General features: G+C 41.1%; 5 protein-coding genes across 6 annotated transcripts in view; 3 read left to right on the forward strand and 2 right to left on the reverse strand.

Annotated features, from left to right (window-relative positions):
• Positions 1-473: 473 nt before the first annotated feature.
• LOC138618226 (vesicular inhibitory amino acid transporter-like) lies at positions 474-4,066 on the forward strand. Its single transcript, XM_069693812.1, has 2 exons — positions 474-1,283; positions 2,016-4,066. The coding sequence occupies exons 1-2, from the start codon at positions 894-896 to the stop codon at positions 3,201-3,203; spliced, it is 1,578 nt and encodes a 525-aa protein (XP_069549913.1). The 5' UTR covers positions 474-893; the 3' UTR covers positions 3,204-4,066.
• Positions 4,067-4,599: 533 nt separating this feature from the next.
• bpifcl (BPI fold containing family C, like) lies at positions 4,600-12,244 on the forward strand. 2 transcript variants are annotated; one of them, XM_069693813.1, is made up of 16 exons: positions 4,600-4,761; positions 4,872-5,050; positions 5,207-5,318; positions 5,572-5,703; positions 6,286-6,441; positions 6,524-6,587; positions 6,716-6,776; positions 7,138-7,229; positions 7,412-7,588; positions 7,759-7,818; positions 10,540-10,707; positions 10,821-10,888; positions 10,967-11,009; positions 11,082-11,145; positions 11,435-11,511; positions 11,607-12,244. In XM_069693813.1, exons 2-16 carry the CDS (start codon positions 4,951-4,953, stop codon positions 11,664-11,666), a joined length of 1,434 nt encoding a protein of 477 aa, XP_069549914.1. In that variant the 5' UTR covers positions 4,600-4,761; positions 4,872-4,950; the 3' UTR covers positions 11,667-12,244. The 2 variants fall into 2 exon arrangements, with proteins under 2 accessions (XP_069549914.1, XP_069549915.1); XM_069693814.1 differs by having other exon boundaries at positions 4,911-5,050.
• A 98-nt stretch (positions 12,245-12,342) lies between these two features.
• Positions 12,343-18,498, reverse strand: LOC138618228 (PRELI domain containing protein 3B-like). Its single transcript, XM_069693815.1, has 6 exons — positions 18,409-18,498; positions 16,569-16,737; positions 15,567-15,656; positions 15,344-15,414; positions 15,009-15,111; positions 12,343-14,922 (listed from the first exon to the last, which is right to left on the reverse strand). Exons 1-6 carry the CDS (start codon positions 18,438-18,440, stop codon positions 14,806-14,808), a joined length of 582 nt encoding a protein of 193 aa, XP_069549916.1. The 5' UTR covers positions 18,441-18,498; the 3' UTR covers positions 12,343-14,805.
• A 1,045-nt stretch (positions 18,499-19,543) lies between these two features.
• Positions 19,544-21,371, forward strand: atp5f1e (ATP synthase F1 subunit epsilon). The gene is made up of 3 exons (XM_069693791.1): positions 19,544-19,644; positions 19,978-20,099; positions 21,191-21,371. Coding segments are annotated over exons 1-3 (156 nt in total). The 5' UTR covers positions 19,544-19,612; the 3' UTR covers positions 21,193-21,371.
• An 875-nt stretch (positions 21,372-22,246) lies between these two features.
• Positions 22,247-22,855, reverse strand: part of LOC138618399 (piezo-type mechanosensitive ion channel component 2) — a 34,157-nt gene continuing 33,548 nt past the window's right edge. Inside the window, exon 57 of the mRNA XM_069694138.1 lies at positions 22,247-22,589. Within this exon, the coding sequence (XP_069550239.1) occupies positions 22,334-22,589 (256 nt within the window). The 3' untranslated portion in view covers positions 22,247-22,333. The remainder of the gene's footprint in view (positions 22,590-22,855) is intronic.

Here is a 22,855-nt window from a genome sequence, read left to right on the forward strand (position 1 = left end):
TACACAATCGACGATATTATTATTATTATTATTATTATTATTATCGGCCCGTGGCTGCATGGCTCCTTTATGTATGGTGTTAATAGTAAATGCGGAATTGCAGGTAATGCAAAAACAATTGTAGACCGATGTAAACATTTAAAATATAGTTTCTAATTCAATATATGTTAATGAATTAATGCAGTAGTTTTGATAAAACATTTATTCAGGAGACGCGCATGACGCCTTCTGTCTGTTGATGGAACCTGTTGACAGAATGCAGCGTGAAAGCAGGTGACATGTTTGGTGTTTTCATTCATGTGTGATGTCATGGCCGATCCTGTAACACTGCTGCCTTTAAACGGCCTGACCGTTTTATCCGCGTGATCACTCCGCCGGTAAACTCCCGTGGAGAGTCATTCTCTCTCTCTCCTTCTCTCTCTCTCTCTGCCACCCGTGACAGCTCTGCCGCGCGCGAGCCCATTACACTGGCACTCTATGCGGACACGTGCACGCTCCTCTCTCTGGGTGATGCAGAGATTCCTGCGCTCGCGCTGTCACCGACGGGACTCCAAACTGAGAAGATTGCCTGGAAAAAAAAATGCCACATTGTTCGTTTTAAGACAAATGAGGACATATTTGTTGTTTGTTGGGGGGGCGTTTCTTCGTTGAGGCAGAAGCCAAGGAATGTTTTTGTGGGAGTAATATGGATGAGCAAACCAAGAAAAGAGGCTGAGGATTTTTAACGGTCAGTGTGAAACGGTGCTTACTTTGCGACGACATCTAAGAGGCAACAGGCATGGTTTCACTGTAGCAGCTCCAGAGCAAAGAAATCACCCTGCATGCATCTGTACCTGCGCTTTTTACTCGGCAAAATCTTTTTTAACTGAAGAACGAATTTCTCCCGCATAAAGATGGCTCACCTAATCCGACACAAGCTCACCAACAAACTGACCAATGCGGCCCACACGGTGTCCAACAAATCTCAGGCCAAGGTCAGCGGGGTGTTCGCCCGTCTGGGCTTCCAGGCCGCCACGGACGAGGAGGGTTTGGGATTCGCCGAGTGCGACGACTTGGATTATGACTACAGACAAGGAATGCAAATGGATGTCCTTCAGGGAGAGGAGGAAGGGGGACACATGGAGGGGGAGGGGGAGGGAGAGGGGGAGCTGGAGGGGGACAGCCACTACCAGAGGGACGGCACCGGCCCGAGGCCCTCCCTGAAGACAGGAGGCTCGCTGGACGAGGATAAGCCAAAAATCACGACATGGGAAGCTGGCTGGAACGTCACCAACGCCATTCAGGTAGGATTAATTTGATTACTTTTATGAGTGCAAAAATAGCATGCTGCATGCAGCAGGCCTGCAACTGGACAAAAAGTCACCTTGAAGATTTTCTGATTCACCGTTTAATATTTTAGGTCCAGGAGACAGAGTGCTCTGGGGATGCGCATATTTACACACGATCTGAGATTAGAAAAATCATCTTTATTTTTGCTGAAAAAAAAAATATTGAGCTTTTAAATGTGGCCTATTAGTAGGCCTGCATTATAATTAAATGCAGGTTTTAATTCAACGATTAAGCCTGCTTTGGGGGGCAAATCCTTTGTAAGGAATTTATTTATTCAAATCTTTTTATCAGTGGAGCTGCAGGCAGGGCCTGTTTGACTTTGATAGCCCTGAGGCTGAAAGGCACTCACGTGCTTATCAGCGTCGCCATCAAATTAAAGTTTTAATCAAACGGATTTTACAAAATCGTTTTTAAATCGTCTTTTCAACGCTATAATTTGATCTAAAGTCTGCGCAAGCGAACGGACGGCTTTTTAAAGGCCCAGCGAATGAGAGAATCAATGCGCTGCAGACATTGGGAACAATAAACCACACAATTATGCGTTAATGCTCAGGATATCATTTGTTGGTGTTATTATGTAAGATGTGAGCTGTGCGGGGCTGTCATTGCATGCCTGGGTTATCTCGGCCTGTCACTGCGATGTGGGCCTCGTCCATTACCACTCAACCACGCTCCTCTGTCCGCAGGGCATGTTCGTCCTCGGCCTGCCGTACGCCATCCTCCACGGCGGCTACCTCGGCCTCTTCCTCATTATCTTCGCGGCCGTGGTATGTTGCTACACCGGCAAAATCCTCATCTCGTGTCTGTACGAGGACAACGAGGACGGCATCAAAGTGCGCGTGAGGGACTCCTACGTGGACATCGCCAACGCCTGCTGCGCGCCGCGCTTCCCAGCGCTGGGCGGCCACGTCGTGAACGTGGCTCAGATCATCGAGCTGGTCATGACCTGTATTCTTTACGTTGTGGTCAGCGGCAACCTGATGTACAACAGTTTCCCGGGGTTTCCCGTCTCCCAGAAAGCCTGGTCTGTGGTGGCCACGGCCGCGCTCCTGCCGTGCGCGTTCCTGAAGAACCTCAAGGCCGTGTCCAAGTTCAGCTTGCTCTGCACAGTGGCACACTTCATCATCAACGTCCTCGTGATTGCCTACTGCCTCTCCAGGGCGCGCGAGTGGGCCTGGGAGAAGGTTAAGTTTTACATCGACGTGAAGAAATTCCCCATTTCAATCGGCATCATCGTGTTCAGCTACACCTCCCAGATCTTCCTCCCCTCCCTGGAGGGAAACATGCAGAAGCCCAGTGAGTTCCACTGCATGATGGACTGGACTCACATCGCTGCCTGCGTCCTCAAGGGCCTCTTCGCCCTGGTGGCCTACTTGACATGGGCAGACACCACGAAGGAGGTCATCACGGATAACCTGCCTTCCACCATCCGGGCTGTGGTGAACCTCTTCCTCGTCTCCAAGGCGCTGTTATCTTACCCGCTGCCGTTCTTCGCTGCAGTTGAAGTCCTGGAGAAATCACTGTTCCAGGAGGGCGGGAGGGCCCTCTTTCCAGACTGCTACGGCCCTGGTGGGCAGTTGAAATCATGGGGTCTGGGCCTCCGAATAGGCCTGGTAGTCTTCACCCTGCTCATGGCTGTGTTCGTCCCCCATTTTGCCCTCCTTATGGGTTTAACTGGGAGTCTGACCGGCGCCGGCCTGTGCTTCCTCTTGCCTAGCCTCTTCCACCTAAAGCTCCAGTGGAGAAATCTCCTGTGGCACCACGTCTTCTTCGACGTTGCCATTTTTGTTATCGGGGGCATATGCGCCATATCTGGCTTAATTCACTCGATTGAAGGGCTCATTGAGGCGTTCAGGTACAATATCCACGACTGAGAGCTTCAGAGATGACCTCTATTGATTGGTGATGTCGTAAAACGCCGCGCTCAGCCAGGGCTGCCATGACGCAGACCTTACACGAAAACATCACATCGACCACGTGACATAAAAGCTCATGAGGAGGATTATTTGTGTGAAATGTACATCTTTTTATTTTGCCTTCGTGATAATGTGCAATAATAAACTCTACAGTCATAGTGTAAAGTAGTCTACTCATTCCAGAAACCGTGTTTTATTAAGTGGACAGAGGAACACCGCCTCCGCATGACAGGAGGTGATTATAAATATGATGCGGGCATTAAAAAGCTTGTCCAGGTATCAGTCTTCATGCAAAGAGCCAGTGAAAATGCCCGTCATGGGTCTAACTGTGAGTGTGTATGTGTTTATATCTGGGGAATGAAATATGTGAAAAACAAATGGAGTGAATATGTTATTGTTGGTTTTTGAGCTGCTAGATATCATTAATCCCACTCCAGCGAAAATATAAGACAAAAGGCACCCATCAAATCAGATGGTGCTTTATAAACCATGAATAACTTATGTGTAGTGGTTTGAACAGAACTATTCTTTTCAATTGGTTTTGTGTGTGTGGTTTTTGTTTTATTCTTATGCCTATAGTCTTTGTTGGCTCGTTTTGTTTTCTCGGTGTTTCAAGTGTCATTCTGGATGAAGTGAATTCAAGTGCAAGCAAGTGGGTCCTAATTGTGTTATATGAAAAAAAAAATATATATATATATGTCTGTCTGATAATATTATGTTCCTACTGAACTTGTTAATTGTGATTTAATGGAACTAATCATGGTGTGTGAGATAAAGAGTATTTGTTGAAATTAAGAGATAAATAAATCAAATATTTTATGGCTGGTGATTTTAATGTTTCCTTGCTCAAGGGATGATTGATTGTTTTTTATTTTTCTGATCTTTGTTAAACTTCCCTAATTTAAGCTTCCTCTTTCGTCCAGATGAACATTCAGAAAGAAGACTTGAGCTTCCAGCTGCAAAGCATGTATATCCATTTTGCAGTTTCAATAACTCTTGACAGGGTGCAAGTCCTCCAAAACACTTTGTAGCATACTGTGAAAAAAATGTGGCCCTGCAGTAGTCAGCTCGATATTTTTGAAGTCATGTACTGACTTGGTGAGTCTTGATCTCACACGTCTGCCTCTCTGAAACTTTAAAGCCAATTACTCTGAAAGTCATGAGACATTTCTCACTTCCTTTTATAAGTTAGTAAACCGTAACTTGCTTCTATTCTCAGAATGAGCGCACACACACACACACACACACACACACACACACACACACACACACACACACACACACACACACACACACACACACACACACACACACACACACACACACACACACACACACACACACACACAGTCTTTCTTCAACCATTATCAGATGTCAGTGCAGTTTCACTTCTCAGGAAATTAGATCTACAGCAGATACACGGCACAGAGAAGCAGAGAAGATCCACGTTCACCAGTAGAACAAACTTCAGGAGCTCTCGTTCTACTCAGTTTTCCTAATTCACCCTGCGTATCAGGTATGCAACATAACGTCACTAAACAGGCGTATTGTGAACGGGATGTTTGATTTTAGAATATATGGTTTGTACTAAAAAGTGAATGTCTCAGTGGTTCTTTGACTTTGCAGAGTTCCACGGTTACATTTCTGTTGAAACGCTCTGTTCAGTGCAGTAGTGCTGCTTCTGCACCAGAGAGGATCCTGCAAAATGCTCCCATCAGTGGTAGCGCTGCTCGCACTCCTCTCTTGTACCCATGGAGAAAATCCTGCGATACAATTCATCCTGACCAACAAAGGGCTTCAATATGGTAAGACAACATGAGATATAAGTCTTTTAACAAATGACTTTGCAGGGTTTTTTGGTTTATTTGTATTTATAGGAGCCTTTTCATAAAGTACCCAACTGTATGATGATACAAGTTTCATTCACAACCAGAACTTTATTGACGTACCGTTTGTTGCAGGGAAGCACGCAGGCGCAGGATGGATTCAGGAGAAGTTGGATAAAGTAACTCTTCCTGACATCAGCGGTGAAATTAACATCTACATTGGCAGCATAGACTACACACTAACAGGGTAGGATTACACTTCATGTTATGGATGTTCTTGGTTCCAAATTCGTTCACAAATTCATATCCCAGTTCAAGATTAAATTTTTATAAGCGTGAATACTTTGAACAACAGGGTGAATAATCTTGTTAAAATAATTTAGCAATTGAAGTCAGCAGCAGTATGCGTATACTGGATTTTAATAATATGACCTATTTACACGACTCAGATCTGTGACTTCACGTGTTAAATCTGTTTTCTGTCTCTCCGTGTGTTCAAGGATCACCATAACAAAGTGTGACTTTCCAGAGCCTTCTGTTGAGTTCTTTCAGAACAACACAGGATTCAAAGCCTCCATGTCAGGCCTCAGTGTTGCACTAAATGGCGGGTGGATGACACACTTTGGCATAATGTGAGTGTTCCCTAATCTCTGGCGTGTCTGTAAACACCTCGAACCAGAACATGCCATGTTATCTTTAATCAAATCAGTCAGATTACCCAGAATATAGTAGCTGTGGAGACAGTGATCAGTGGTTTGTTACCGCCAGCAAGAAAGTCACGTGATCAGTATGCATAAAGCATCTGAAAACTGTACTGGCGCATACTTTGTTGTCATCTGTGATTTTGTTGTCTCCTTGTCCTTTCCCATTGCTTTTTTTATGCCACGTTTTTGATCTGTTTATAACTAATGATTAAACATCAAAGCAACAGCGAACTGGGGGTATTATTAGGTCTGCAATCTGAACTTCCCTGAATAGTTTAACTATTAGTAAGAAAATAAGAAAAACAGACTATTCTCTAATAAAAGAGGCTCATATTGAGGTATAATCTAAAATAAACACTGTGTATGATTTGTTATAAGTTTAAGAAATGAACAGTGTTCAGTGGTTTAACATGTGACATAGGGTTCTGTAGCTTTGGAGGCAATTTTTGTATGAATACATTTTCACCATCGTTCACTGTCTTTGTGCTGTTTTTTTTGTTTTTTTTCCAGAGATGATGGGGGACAATTTGATATGGCTATATTTAGTATGGATGTCACCTCTGTAGTGGAGCTGGGCAGAGATCCCGACGGACACCTGTCTGTCTCCAGTGTCAGCTGCGACGCTCAGGTTGGAGATGTGGACATCCAGTTCCATGGTGGAGCCAGGTACAGTAGAAAAGAGAAAGAGACATGCAGAGGGGTAATTATGATGTCAGAATATAAGCCAAGCATTTTCATTTGTTAATAGTTGGATTTTCCAGCCTTTTGTGGACCATTTCAAGGGACATATCAGAAGTGAAATACAGATCAAAGTGAGTGTTTCTCTACATCTTTGTCATATGTATCAGAAGAGACTTTCTCTTTATGCTCATCTCTGGTGAAACATTGCAAAGATACTCAGCGGTGAATATTACAGGACATTGTCTGGTTTCCTCTTTAGATCTGCCCTGCTGTGCGTGAATTCATTGACAGGTTGGAGTACCATCTACAGTTCATGAACGGTATAACATCAAAATCCCCTAATATTTAGTCAACACAATTCATTTAAATGGAGGGACAAAATATGAGGAACACCTCTCAGTATAATGCAGTCCAGGTCAACGGCATCACAAATTATAGTCTGCACAATGACCTAATAAAATCAGTGAACACCACTTTCAATCAGATTGAATAATAACTGAACATTATAATCCTCATAAAGGGATTTATTGCTGGGCTGTTGTATTATACTTAATGCTTCACCTCTCAGTGGTTTAAATGTTGTGGCTGGTTGGTTTATATACCAGTTGAATGAGACATGTTACAACTATCAGGATTTCATTTTTATGAATGGGTAACACAAATTAATTGTTTTCCATTCAGTTTCCTTTGATGTGGATCAAGTTCTTACTCTTGACCTTGCTCTCACCGGCCTACCTGTCATTGATGCTTCAAGTCTGAATCTGGGCCTTAAGGTAAGGATACACACATACAGGCTGGACATCCGCTGACCTTTGGACAGATATACACATCTGCATACCTATATAACATCCGTAATCTATAACGTCATCTTGTGACAAAACATGTGAAAATGATTAGGAACAAACAAAAAGTAATCAATATCTGTAATTGATCCCGTGCAACTCTTTATTTAAAGGGGGAGTTCTACAGTATCAAAACTCATATGAGCCCTCCCTTTGAGGCCCAGCCCTTCACCATGCCTGAGCAGCCATCCTACATGCTGTCAATGGGCCTGTCTGATTTCACTCTGAACTCCGCCTCCTATGGATACTACTCAGCTGGGCTGCTTCAGGTCCTCATCAATGACAGCATGGTAAGTGCACCGAGAAGGATGAGCAGAAATGGATGAGCAGAAAGCAAGACAGTTTTAGTTCTGAACAGCTTTGTAATCAAAACAGTCCATTTATGCACCACATTAGGGTTAAATATTGATCGTTGTCTTCCCTGAACAATGTATGCTTAAGAAATGTTTTATTGTCTCAGATACCTCCACGTTTTCCCTTACGACTGAATACCAGCTACATGGGACAGGTGATTCCTCAGGTAAGTTTGTCTGTGTCAAGGTTACATGTGGCAACACTGAGGAGGTTGTATCACCTCACTGTGTCTGTACAGTGCTTTATGTGACGCTCACAGATCTGACAGAAGAATACTTGATTAAGAAAACAGCCCTGAAAAGGAGATCATCCCTCAAATTCCTCCAACGGCTGCCTGACTGCGTTGTGGTTCACATGGCAACAGTATTAAACATCATCAATAAAATCAACCAGCATCACATTATAATTCTAATATATGATCATTTAAAATCTACAGCCATCAAAAATCTACATTAAGACATAAAACATAATCATAATTAAAGCTGCTAAGTCACGTGGCCATGGAAATCCTCCTCATCACACAAAACCTACAGGTTGTTGTTCAAGTATTCTGTACATATGGCGGCAGACAGCAAGTATTTCGTCCATGTCTCAGTTACAGAACAGGAACACAATAAAGAAAATCCTCTTCACCGATATCTTAACCAAATGCAGAATGTGCTGCCCCCAAACCGACGAGTCCACAGGATCCGTGTAGTAGAAAGTGATCTTTTGTGTCTGGTCCTTTGGCTCTATGAGAACAGATGATTCTTTGGGAAATCCATTACATTGTTCTCTGAGTGTCTATGAGGCTACATTGGAACTTTAAAAAAAACAAAAAAAAAAACACACATAACACCTAATTTCCACACAACAAGTCTCTCCCAAGCCTGGTCAAGGATTTATTTTCAGAACACCAAAGCCTCATCATCACTGATGCCGACGTGCTTCTTCGGATGACTGACTAAGACATTATGGTCCACTGTGTCAACGACTGAGCTGAGATCAAGCAGAATTAAAACGGAGTAAAGGCCAGTGTCGTCTGCAAGCAGAAAGTCATTAGTGACCAGAGCAGTCTCAGTGCTGCGCAGGGAGCAGAAACCAGTCGAGGAAAACCTGACGTTCCTAATGTCACGTTAACAGACACACAACCACAGCTGTCAAAGCTTCTTTCAGTCTGATCTTTTCATTTCTGCACAAACCCTAGTTTCCACTTCCTGTTTTATTTATCTTATGAACTCAACTTCTTCTATTGGGCTTTTGTTTTGTACATTTTTACATAATGATTAAAAAGAAATAAATTCTTTACTAAGAAAACATTTATAAGCATTTAGCAATTAAAATCAGATAAACTACAGAGGTACTGTAATCAGAAAAATTTTGTTCGACAAGAGAAAGATTGCAAACAAAATAGAGAATCGTTGCTGCTACCAAGAGACAAACTGCGATGTTGACTGCATCGCAGAGGGAGCATGTTTTAAGAGGGGACTGCTGCAAGCGTGATGCAATATGCATCATCCACATGTATGTAAAAAAAATAAATATATATATATATATATATAAATGACAATTTATATATAATTGTCTTTAAAAAGGAAAAACAATCACGTAAGAAAAATTGCACAAAATATAGGCAACACACACACACGTACCAAAACAACATCTGGGGACCAGATTTACACAAGAAAACATGGATGATAAAACAGCAACCACATACACTGTTATTTACTCACAAACCAGGCTATGACCACAATCATACACAACGTAAACACAAACGTGATACAACAGCAGCTGTGCAGTGACTGTTCTGAAAGACAGATGGACAAAATATCTTGAATATAAGAGTATCGATTACTGACATAGTTAAACTTCATAATAGGCTAATGAGGTATTTAAGTCTTCTGTACGAGGCATCCGATCCCTGTTTTACTTTCCTATTTCTCGATTCTGTTTAATTTATTTGTTGTGTTTTTACACCTTGACCCCTTAGAGGCCGACCACAGACCATCTTAAGCGTCTGACAGACAGTAACGTTGGCCGGTCTCTGAGGGGTTAATGTCCTTTCATGCCTTAGTGAAGCACTTTACTTTGAATTTCAGTTGCTGTTGTTATAACAGTCCAACATAAATGAACTTACTAAACCTTCTTAGCTCGTTGCACTCGGCCTCCGTTAGCATTCGCTTCCTCCTCTACGCCAGCCTCCTAAATGTTTGCTTCTTGCTCTCTTACTGGCTAACAGTTTGCAGAGGTTACTGGTCTGTCAGCTCCTGCTGTCAAGTGTTGTTTTGTTCTTTTTGATGGCTCCATAAACAAAACCGCTTTTGCGCCACCATTTTGCTGTGCTGCCGCGCAAGTAACCTCCGACCTTTGAGCGGTCAGTCTGACCTTTAACGTAAAATATTTGAAAATATCCACCAGTAACAACTCACTGAAATCAGAATAGGTTTTGGATAGGAACATAACCAACAAAAAATGAACAGAACTTTTTCATTGAATAGTTTAACTTAATAGTTGTGGACCTGCAGGTCCTCTACTAACCGCTAGGAGGTGCTGCAGCACCCTGCAGGCGTACTTCTCACTGCCTTGGCTGACTGTTGAAGAAAACACATTTTCCTTTCTCTGCCGCTTCACTGCCTTTTTTCCTATGAAGTCTGAAAGGATACAGGAAAATGTATTGAGCAATTAATTCTGACAAGTATTGTTTATGACTGATGGAAAACTTGTGAGTATATGACTTATGGTAGAGTATATAGCCAACCAGTAATCCTATATTAACTGTAACAAACCCCACTCCACAATTAAAAACAAATCATGTGAACAGTTTAAGATTTGCAAATCTTAATAATGCCACAGTACAGTAGGTATCTTTAGACCGATGATTACCAGGAATTTTTTTTCCTCCCTGCAGCTTCCCAAGATGTTTCCAGGTCTGCTGATGAATCTGAAGATTTATTGCAAAGAGGCTCCAATATTTTCCTTCCAGCCTGGTGCTGTTAAACTCGACGTCCAGAGTGTTGTGAAGGCCATTGCCATGGAGCCAAATGGTACTCAGATCCCACTGTTCACGCTCAATGTTGTAAGTACCTTTGTTTCCTGGCCTTTCACTATGGGCCAGAATGAACACAGTACATGTACCTTTTTCTAATAGTCACTTGTTGCAGCTCTAATTTAAATCTTTTTTTTCCCCAGGACTTAAAATTCAGTGGCAAAATGTGGATTACTGGTGAAACACTGAAGGGCTCCATGACGATGGATAAGTAAGCAATGAAATGGTTTAAAATGCACAGCTGAGCATGAGTTTACCAACTCCAACTTAAAGTAATGCTTTCTTTCAGTGTTACTCTGACCCTGGCAGCGAGTGAAGTGGGAACCTTTAAGGTAAATGACACATAACAGAAGATACATCTCATTTTAGATCGACCACAGTGCACAGCATGTTTCTCTTTGCAGACTGATGCTTTGGAGGTCATGGTAAAGGGAGGGATGAAGATGTTCGTCTTGATTAAACTAAACGGTGAGTGTATGCAGCATCTTTTTGGGTTCAGTTCTCATTTCTGTTTTCTACTTCAGTCACCACCCAGTTCTCTACTAAAATTCCTTTCTCTGGAAAGACTAGTTGCAAAGTTGTACATATGAATCCACTCCCGATCACCTTCACAGTAAACCAAAGCAGCACAGAAGGACACAAAGCTTTTTCCCCAGAGTATGAGTGCATAAATACATACCGATCTGACATACTGGATGGTAGCTGGATGAAATGTGTGCTCTACTTCATCCTTGTCCTACGTACTTTTCTATTTCAGAAAAACTGGGAAAAGGTATCATTTTACCCAGAATGAAATATGCACAGCTGGTCAACTCAGTTCTGAAGATGGAGCAGGTCAGTATCATCACAAGAGTACACATTAATTAAATGAGATTTTGTTTAAGAGTACAAAACATCCGCGTGCTAACTTTTGTCTTAATTCCATACAGGGATTTATTGCCATCTCTTCAGATGCAGAGTTCCTGCTAACGGACAGAAGCTTCAACTAACAGACACCAAACATCAGAGTTGTTTGTCTCAGTTCAGACTCGGACTGTAAACAAACTGAATGTATTTTAATATGTCCCACATAGCAAAAGCACTGACGATTAAAAAAATCTACCCAAGCCTGGGCTGTAGATAAAATATACAAATAAAATTCAGACTTAATTTACACATCTACACACACGTCCAATTAACAAATATTAAATCTGTACTTCAAATTAATAAATGCTTACAGTGAATGTATCCTGTCTTAAATAAAAAAAATCTTCGTAATAATGAATAAAATACAATATTTTTGCAAACATTTCCAGACTCTTATTGATATATAGTAAGCCTTCCCTGAGTAAAGGTTCAAAAACATCATCTTCAGAAGAATTATTTTGAAATACATTTCCACCTATACAGTAAAATAGTCTGAATATATTCGTTTTGATTTTCTTAGAAATGCGTCTGACCTGTTGTTGCTAGAAAAATGAGGCATTGCTCGAGCATGCTGTGTGCGACTGTTTATACCACCGCCAGGGTTTAGTTTAAAAAATATGCGTATAACTGTGTACTGTAGCAGTGTGCAAAATAATGGAGGGGGCAGGATTTGACTTGTACTGAATTTAAATTACTTGAACTTTGATACACTTAAAAAAAAAAAAAAAAAAAAAAAAAAAAACTCAATCACCATCATAATTCATGAAACAATGACATCTCTTTATTTTGAAATCTATCGGTGTGCGCTTTTTAGTTTCTGTTACATGTTCACATTCTTGGAATGTAACACCACCAAAGTATAAATACAAGCCTATTTACAGCCACTGGTCTTAAAATGTCCCCCATAGAAAAACATCACACTTTGTTCATGAAACTGGACTCTGCGTGGATTCTGGACCGGCTGATCGGACCAGGACCGACTTTAGACACAACCATCCTCAGCTGGACAACACATTAAACAGAACAGAGGGTTATGAACAAGATCAGTTCAACTGGAAGCAGATGTGAAAGAGGCCGGTGTCCTGTAGATACAGAGATCTTCTGACTGTGGAGCATCCTGGAAGACTCGTGGTGCTGTTAGGGGACAGTTTAACACTGTAAAGTAGCTTTAGTTGTACCACAAACCCTATTACTGTAAAGTTCAGAGTCAAGCCACAAAGAACCTCCTCAAGAAGGTGAAGAGAAGCCTGACAACTTTAAAGCCAAGCTGGTGCCTTAAAAAGGTCCTGGAACATGATGTGGTATTGTAGCACTGTCCTCATTAGTTTTTATATTAAGAGGAAGAAGAGAAAGAAGATCAAACAAGTGTTACAGGGTTATAATATGGGTTTGGATAAATTAATAGGACACTGAACCAAGGTCAACTATGTAGCACCCGAGTCCTCTATGGGGTATAAAAACTGCACTGCTACTTGCAAAACACCACAAGCTAACAGCTTTTAAAAATCAGTTTAACAGCCTTTGTCGGTATTCACCAATAACATAAATAACAATATCTGAAGACAGTAAGATGAAGTGGTCAGAATGCACAGAGTGGGTTTCTTCATGTTCCCAAATTAAGTTAATATCAAGTGTTTTGGGGTACTAAAATGGTACCGTTATTTCTACATCTCATGCCGACACAGTCAGTGACCCTGAACGTAACCCTGCAGGGCTCCTCCTGCAACACTGGTGAGCATTCACGACACTTTACTTATTTATATATCCATTAATTTTTTTAAATTGGCACCCTTCAAGGACTTTCTGCCACTTCACATGCTGAAAATAAGTTAAACATTCAAGTATTCACATTCTTATACTGTAACATTTAACTACACCGAACATCATCACTGTAAGAAAAATGATAACAGAGACTTCAGGAAATAACGTTTTTTTTTGTTGTTTTTTTAAACCAAAGACCAGAATGACAAGACATATATATATATATCTATATACATAGATCTATATAGACATCTATATAGATATCTATCTATATATAGATATATATATATATAGATTAGTAGTTCAACATCAAAAAGGTACCAACAAAGGCAAATTTATCTAAAACACTGCTCCACTTGATAAAATGCTTCTATGTCAAATAACAAGTCGAAAAAAAGCCTTATTTGCAGTACAAAACTTGATCAGCATCCTCTGCTCCTGTAGTACGGACAGCTTTAGACCTGCACCTGCACCTTTTGGATCATACAGTAAGAAAACTGATCGTGATCCTGCACCATGCACGTACATCACAAACTGGCACCAAGATCTGGCCAGAAGACCCGAGTTCTACTTTCTCTGAGCAGCACAACTCATTTCTACATTTGAAAAACAAAAACGATCCAGTAAAGGTCAAAGGTGAGGAGAAGCCCGACAACTTCAAAGCCAAGTCTCGGCCCTAAAAGGTCCTGGAGGGATTTATGAGATTACCAAAAAAGGAATTGCTGACCACAAAGCTCAGCTTAAGTTTCTAGAGAATTTGCCCCGTTTCAAGCTCTTTCAGCGTGACACAAATACTTAAGACACCTTTCAAAGAAATACACGTTGCCCAGGAAGTGACCTTCCATGACAATGGAGAGAGAAAAAAAAAAAAATCCCGCTGCTTTAAATGTCACATTATGGACAGCTGATATAGTTTGCAACTTACTTCTATATTTTCTAAGAGTTCGTCTGCATTGGTGGCATTTGGCTTTGAGATATTTTGTTCAGTTCTCCGTCCAGAGATGTACGTGATGCCATTTTATCTGTAGTCACCACAGGATTTGGAAACAATGATGAAAGGAGGAAGAGGAGAGGGAAAGATAAGATGAAATGATGTGGAGGCACAGTGTGAATAAAAAGAGAAAAGAAAAGATCTTTCACATCACAAGACTGAGTCCGATGAGCTTCAAGTGCTGTCCAATTCAACCCTTTTTGTGTTTTTAAACTGTCATCAGCTCAACGCTCCCCGTCACTGCCTGCAGCATCAAGTTTAAAAAAAGACTTGTCAGCGCAGACTACTGACGAAGGACAAACTGTGTTCTTGTGACAAACACTCACAAACATACATACGTAGGGCATATTGATGGGGCTGTGGTCATTAGGCTGTGTTGGCAGATGAGGTGAGAGATCCCCTTTAAGGGGAAAAAGTCTGAGAAGTCCATCGGTTCATGATGGTATAATAAGCAGCGGAGAAGGCCTCTATCATTTGTCTGCAACGGCTGCTGCCATGGGAACGCGCATGGAACCTCGAGCGGTGGCTGCCAGCTCCTCGATCTCAGTGTTTAATCGTCTGATGACCCACTCCATCGCCTCCCGGCCCTGACACGGACACAAGCGTTAGCGACAGGGATTTTGTTATGAGAAGAGGCCATATTTTCAAAAGGAGATTTTAAAGGCAGTTTCACCTTGCCGGCGTTGACAGAAATGGTTTTGGCCATGAGACCCTCGAGGTAGCTGCTCAGACTGATACCTTTCACACTGATCAGAGCCTCCTGTGTCAGCACCGTCCTGAAGACACAATCACACAGGTCACAAACGGTCAATAAAGGCCGTTTCATCTGTTCCACTCCATCATCAAGTAAAACTAAAATACCATCAATAATCTTTAGCAATTTAACTTCAACCCAGAATAATCAGGTCCGAGCGGACACATCTAGGACAGAATTACAAAATAATAGTAAAAAAAAAAATATACGCAAGAGACATTTGACATTTATAAAAGAAAAATTGGGTCATTTACTTTTGTGGGTCTTGTGGATGAGGCTTGTACGTCAACTTCTCGTCCACAGACACCAGGTTAGTGAAGGAGATCTGGAGGGACAAAATAAAGTTAGAATTAGCCTTTTTTACAACACTTACAGTGTTCACATTTCATTTAAGAGATGCTGCTCCAACTGAAGAGCACGTATCACCTAATATGAGTATCAAGCTTCTTAAAAGTGGTATTTGTCAGTTGTACTCACGTTTGTAGATTTGAGCTCGAAGGTCTTCTGTTTGGGGTCTACGACTGAGTGTTCCTGAACGTATGTGCATGATCTTGTTACCCCAATCATCTGCAGGAAAAGGACACAACTCAGGCTGGATACAAAGGAAAAACACTTGATTAGGAACACCTGTTCAACTGCTCGTTAAAGCAAATATCTAATCAGCCAATCACGTGGCAGAAACTCGTGCATTTAGGCAACGACACATCAGAAGGGATTTTGAACATGACATGGTTGTTTGTGCCAGACGGGCTGGTGAGTGCATTTCAAAAAGGGTTGCTCTAAAGGGATTTCCACGCAAACCCATCCCTAGAGTTCAGAGAATGGTCCGAAAAATAAAATACATCCAATGAATGATGTTTGTCTGGGTGAAAATGCCTTTTTGATGGCAGATGGCAGAGAAGAACGGCCTGACTGATAGAAAGGCAACAGCAACTCAAATAACATCTCATTACAGTGAAAGTATGCAGAAGAGCATCTTTGATTGCGCAACACGTCAAACCTTGAAGCAGATGAGCTGCAGCAGCGGAAAACAACAGAGTCCCGCTCGTGTCAGCTAAGAGCAGGAAACTGAGGCTGGAGATGGAACAGGCTCGCCAACATTCAGCAGTCGAAGATGTTGACGGAAAAATGTTGGCTGGTCTGATGAGACTCTGTTTCTGAGTTCTCTGTACTCAAATGGCCTCAACAGTCACCAAATCTCAGTCCAACAGAGCACATTTGAGGTGGAACAGGAGATTCACATCATGAAGGTGCTGCCAGCAAATCTGCAGCAACAGTGTGATGCTATCATGTCAATACGGACCAAAATCTCAGAGGTATGTTTGCAGCCCCTTATTGAATCGATGCCCCGGAGGATTAGGCAGTTCTGAAATCAAACGGTGGTCCAACCCATTGATAGCAAGGTGTACCTAATAAACTGGCCAATGATTGCAATTCAAAATCCTACAGCTGGAGTTTTTCTCTCATCCTCTAACTTACAGACTTTGCCATGGCTGGGAGCCCCCACTCTGTGCTGAGCAGTCTGGTGCTGTGTAACCGTCCCTCTGTGTCCACACTTCTGTCCAGGACGTCCACACCAAACACACTGGGGTTCATGGGGTTGGGGTACTTCTGCATCGCCGCCTTGGTCACCGTCTCCCATGGGTGGCTGTTAAAAAAACAATATCAACATTTAAAAACAGCACATTCAAAAAGGCCATTTAACATTCTGGCTAAATACTGAAGATGAAAATGACTAAATGTTAGCTGGCTGTGACACAGTACGGTTTCCTCAACTCACACAAAACCCTTTTTTTAGTATCTGGTTTTCTAATCTCAACAATTAAACAGAATACATTCCTAAAATACACATGACAAAATGTTGAATGAATGAAACCCTGGAAATCAATTTTCCCCACTGAGCAAGATAACTTCGTATGCTGTCGGTAAACCGAGCAAAATATTGCAAAAAAACTAATAACTTCTCTCTATTTGCGTCATGCAGACACCACTTAAAAATAGTAAATCACCATGATTGTGTTTCATCCATTATAAAGACAGCAAAAAAGAAACGGCAGTAACAATAGAACTCGAATATGACTTGAATAAATGAGTCTTCGCGGGTTTTTCAAAACATTAACCGAGACAGCAGATAAATTGGAAGAGCGTTACAGTGTCGAGGCAACAACTTCAAAGACATGATCAACTTTTGTTTAAGTCTAATGTTCTTGTCTTAGCAAGATAGGAACCTTAAACTAGTCCGTATCTTGATGGGAAACTAAGCCAACATAAAGAAAATAAGACCGCTGTAATGCGAGTTGTTCTGCTGGACCTGGTTAACAGCCTTGTTGTCCCTTAAGGACCGTTTGTAGATGGTCCAGGGAGGAATTTCTGATGCAGGTGAAAAGGGAATTACATTCATCTAGCCGGGACAATATAAAAGCATGGATGGTCAACTTGACAACCCAGAATTTGTCAATGATTCACAAATGAAATAGCATGTATGGGTCAGTGATTTTTATATGTTAATTATCGTGCAATGCCTGGTCAAATGTGACACGTACATTTGTAAGATTACACCGTATGTTGAAGAAAAGGACCCCCATGAAGAGCATATTTGGAGGCCATACTGTCTGTGACATTGCAATTTACCAAAAAAGATTTTTCTAAAACTGACTGAAGCAGAACAACAATGGAGGACTGAACAGCTGCAGACATGCAGGAGGAGGAACGCCTCCTCCGGACTCTCATCACCACCACAGGTTCATCTGAAAACCTCCAGAGGCGGACAAAAGCATGCCGACCCTTGTGAAGCATGTGTGACTGTCCGACGGGCAGGATGACAGGTCGATGAAGGAGAATATCTGCGGCTCGGCGCGTTGACATCGCAGAGCAGATCATCCCATCCCCGTGATTAGAGCAAGACACGTGAAAAGCACGCGCATCTGTTGTAATAAAGCCTTTCAAAATAAAGCCTTTCAAAATAAAGCCTTTCAAAATGATGCACCGAGGTGAGAGCCAACCACAGCATCCGGTACCCGAAGTTAGCCTGGAGGTTAGCAGCACACAGCTAACCTCAAAAGTTAACGGGTCGAACCAGCAGCTCATTTCTGGTACAAAAAAAAAATACACAAAAACACAACAATGTTGAAAACCTCAAACAGAAGAGGGAAAAATTAGAGGTCACTTATTAAATATGGAGTCTTACATAACGGAAAATGTTTGTGCTAAGTTACCTAACCGGCTGCTAACAGCGGATAGCACCAGAGAACCACGTAAACTGGGAGGAAGTCGGTTATTTATATGTTTAAGACATCGTCACACATCGGGAAATACTCACTTGAAAATGTGCTCTGACGCCCAGATCTTCATTTTAGCAGGCTTTTCCGTCAGGGCCCGGGAGCCGGCGACTTAATGACAGCGTGACCGACGTGAGGAAGGAAGTCGAGGCTGAAGAAGAAAGTCTTCATGGAGTCTCAGCAGCGAGCACCCCCCGCTGGTGGAGGCCGGTACTGCACCATCGATTATTGGTCCAAACAAAATCTTTATTTATACAGTCTATGTTTTTGAGACATTTTGGTTAGATGTTTTTTCATAAATATTGGGCAATTGAGTCTACAACATTTAATTGGCAGCAAAAGTTACTGTTTTTAGATCCAAGCCTTTTTATCATCTTTGAAAAGGCCTAAATGTGTAAGAAATAAATGTGTATTTTACTGGATCACATTTTTTTCTCAGTTTTAGATCTATGCATCTCCACTCTACATTTCAAGCTGCCGATATGTATTTACTACAATAGTAAAGTAGTCATATAAAGTAGTTGTAGTTGTGGTTTTGGAGTCTATTCATTTCAATTACATATATTCAAAATAGCTGTAATACTAACCCAGTAAATTAACAAAATAATATCTAAATCTACTTCAAAGTAAATCCAAATTTACCAAAAGCGGGATTTTTAGGGGGTTGGCTTCACACACCCGATAATCCAACCGAATAAATACCTACAGGACATTAATATTATCAGCAGCATCACTCCAAGTCAAACAACCAAATTCCCCCTAAGTATAGGAGAACTATGCAGTATTCATTTCAAAATGTTGTTGTTGTTTGTGAATAAATGTTTGAATGGGGCAGCCCTGTTTCACTGATCACGTTTTCAACCAGTGTTCAAATCTTGTACATCCTCATGTGTCTGCTTTAGTTTAGTTTAGTTTGTTTTTTTCATTTAATTGTGTTTTTATTTGCTTATTTCCTCTCCCGTTAAAATCGATCTGATTGTTTGAATGTGTGGCACTTTAGTCAGCCTTCGTTGTGTTTGAATGGGCTCAATAAATATCCCGGTCATCCGCAGGATTGTGATTCACAGCAGTTTGTCTGCGTTTTTGAGAGGTCGCGCTGTTCCTTCGGGGGCGGGGCAAGTTACCGCCTGGCTGTCAATCATGAACAAGCGTCGTTCTTATTGGGTGGGGAAAATACTGAGCGTCTCTCAAATGTCGTCATCACGTACACGCCCGCACTGTCCTTGAAGCTACAACACAGTCAAGATGGTTGCGTACTGGAGACAGGCAGGCCTGAGGTAACAAAATCTAGATAAATATGTACTTACAGAGAAGGCATTGTGCTAAATGTTGACTGTATCATTTGCGTCAGGATTTGTTATAATAACTGAATCCTCTCCCACGTGTTTGTGATGTCCTTGTCATTCAATCCTTCCCAGAGCTACATAGCTAGTTGGCTTCCTTTTAGCTTTTCCAGCAACTTAACGGTTAGACAATAACTGCACAATATGGGAACCTTTCTAATAATATTATTATTAAAGAAGTGGCTGTGCTTGTCTTTTCCAGTGTAGTCATTGTCAGTGCTGCTTGTTCTTTAGCATGCGGCTATAACAAGTGTGTCCTTCCCGCAGCTACATCCGCTTCTCTGCTATCTGCGCAGGAGCGGTGCGCGCTGCGCTCAAGCCGCAGTTCAAAACCGAAGCAGTAAAAGCCGCAGAAGCCAGCGTCAAAGTCCTCAAGCCCAAAACAGCATGTGAGTTCCTCAAACAGCTTTCATTACCGACGCAGCATCCTCTGATCACGAGTAATGCCCCCCTGGCAGCGTGTACGACCAAGGAGAGGAAGACGTGAGGAGGGTTTCACTTCAGCCTCACAGGGCTGGGACAACAGTTGATCAAACATAGAGTCAGAGGGACATTATTTATCATGCTGGATGGCCCCCTTTAGACTGCTGTGTTGATATATTGGGTTATAATTACTGTTACACAAAGATAGTTAAGCACCATATTGGAGGAACTACTTGGTATGCGAGTTTGTTTGTTATATAACAATATACAGTTATACATAATGCCTCAGATTCCTGAAGGTGTTCCTAAATTTTTTTTTTTTTTAAATCTTCAGCAAAGTAACTCCACTTGTCAATAATAATAATAATAATAATAATAATAATAATAAAATACTATCTGGAATGCAAATATAAAGTAATCTTAATTTGAAATGACCAAAACATTTTGACATGGTTCTTAAATTAATTAATTGCCTTTCATCTGTTGTGGCAGACTTCAGCAGGTGCTGGCTGTTTTTTTCCTCCAGTTGTAAAGGTCTGATTTGTTAAATGAATGAATGAATACATGCTGTAGGTGAATGAAAGTTTGTACACTCAAAGGAGACTTTGGTAAATAGTCATCTTCTCCAGGTCTGTTTAGACTAAGTGATTTACTATTTACTGAACTTGGATAAAAATCATAGATGTTAGAGTTGTTGTTTGTCATCGAACAAGACTTTCTGAACCAAAATAGTATCAACTGTCTGTGTCTACGGGAGGTGAGGTCAGCACTAAAACCAGATTTCTAATCTTTACAAATTAGACTAATTCTCCTGGAATAAAATGCAAATGTTTTTTTTCATCTTGGGAAACTCCTAAAATTTTATAAAGTCATCCTTTTTTTTTTTTTAATGAAAAAGTAATTTTTAAAAAGCAGAGTAACACTTACTGTTTGTTAGTTTCTGTATCTGTTGGTGTCGTCACCTGGTGGATGTAACAAAACATGAAAGTAGCTAAATTAATGTTCATGTGGATATGTTCAGTGATGTTTGTATCCTTCTGCTCTGTTTTCTCTTCAGGATGTTGAGACCGTGATGTAGATCATTTTTCCTGGGGTTGTGATGTCCTGTCACCGTCCTGTCCCACACAACATGGAGAAGGAAAGAAATGCTGGATAACATCGTGATGTTGTGTTATAAAGACTGGGGACCTGAATAATACTGCATTTGTTTTCCCTTTGATTTGTAATTAAAGTTGTATTAAAGATGGATATCGGAAATATATTCTGTTTCCTTGTGTTATTGCCTTGTTGGTGAATAGTATTTATAGTACTGCAGAATGAGACTCTGACATAGTTTTGTCCAACAACTTTTATTTTGATATAAATAAATTGATGCGGTAGTCTACATAGTCACATGGTATTTACAGAGGTGTGTGTTGTGTGCTGATCCATGATTATATCAATGATTTATTATCCAATAACATTCTAAGAATGAGATGTCTATTTTACAACAGTAAGAACCTGAATGAAAAACCATTAGAAATGCATGCATTGCCCAGTGGGGCGAAAATTCATCAAATAAATATAGCCAATAACAACTGGCAGGGACTTTTAACTCATTTAACCACAGTTTAGATTAAATTAAATTAAAAAAGAAGAAATTTCCCCTCGGGGATTAATAAAGTGAATAAAATAAAAAATCAAATGGGGTCGTGGTCAAATGTCTCAAACTATTGTAACATGTTACTGTTAAAAGGATTTGTCTGTATATGGGCCTTTAAAGAAATTAATTTTCATTTTGCTGTTTTGGTGTTGAAATGTCTTTTAACTGACACATCAGGAAAATGAATCCTTCAGTAATGATGTATCTACCTAAGCCTAATCAGTTCCTAATCCAATCAGGGAAAGTAAGGTCATGTTTTAGCATTAATACTAACTTAACTAAACTAAAACAGACTTATTTTATATCAGCAATGATTTACTGAACAAAGTATGAAATGTTCTCTGCTTGCCTTGTGCATGAAGGTCAAGGTCAAGATTAGTGTCAGTGTTTAAGAGGGTTTTAAAATCCTAATCAGGGGCCCTTCAGCATGGTTCATGATTACAACTAATTCATTCTCTAATCAGAAGTCCATCCTGCTCCATTTGTGTTTTATTTGCGTGAATACATCCTTTTAGAGTGACAGGAGTTCTCTGGACACCTTGACATGTCACTAAGCCCTTAGCTGTCTTTCTTCTCTCTGGTCATCTTGATCATGGTCTCCGGCGATCGGTAGAGGAAGATGAGTTTCTCAAACAGCGTCTCCTCCAGCTCCATCTCTCCCGTCTCTCGGACCACAAAAATGTCAGTGCAGAGCTTCAGGACTCTGTCCACGCACGGTAGCTCCTCGAACATGATGGACCGGGAGATCCCGTTGAAGAATTCCCTAACAAACTTCCCGATGACCAGCACCACTGACATGTAGAGGCCTACAATACTGCGGTGAAGAAAGAGTATACAAGGTCAAATAAGTCTCTAAGGGAGATATGACAATTTCCCTGCAGTGAGACAATCTCCAGTTTTTTGTTTCTTTTTTTACTTAATGTGAACACATAAGAGATCACTACAATGCTCTCAAAAACATCCGTTTGAAATGTTCAAAGAAAGTCACATTAAAACCTCAAAAGATAAATGTCTTTCCAAATATAAAAACAGTAACTACAATAATCCACTGACGTCTAGAAGAGTATCAACAGCTCTCCA

This window comes from Brachyistius frenatus, unplaced genomic scaffold (genome assembly GCF_029030835.1).
Source record: "Brachyistius frenatus isolate BFR_SWC_R1_liver_20210118 unplaced genomic scaffold, ASM2903083v1 Contig_16, whole genome shotgun sequence".
Classification (NCBI taxonomy): domain Eukaryota; kingdom Metazoa; phylum Chordata; class Actinopteri; family Embiotocidae; genus Brachyistius; species Brachyistius frenatus.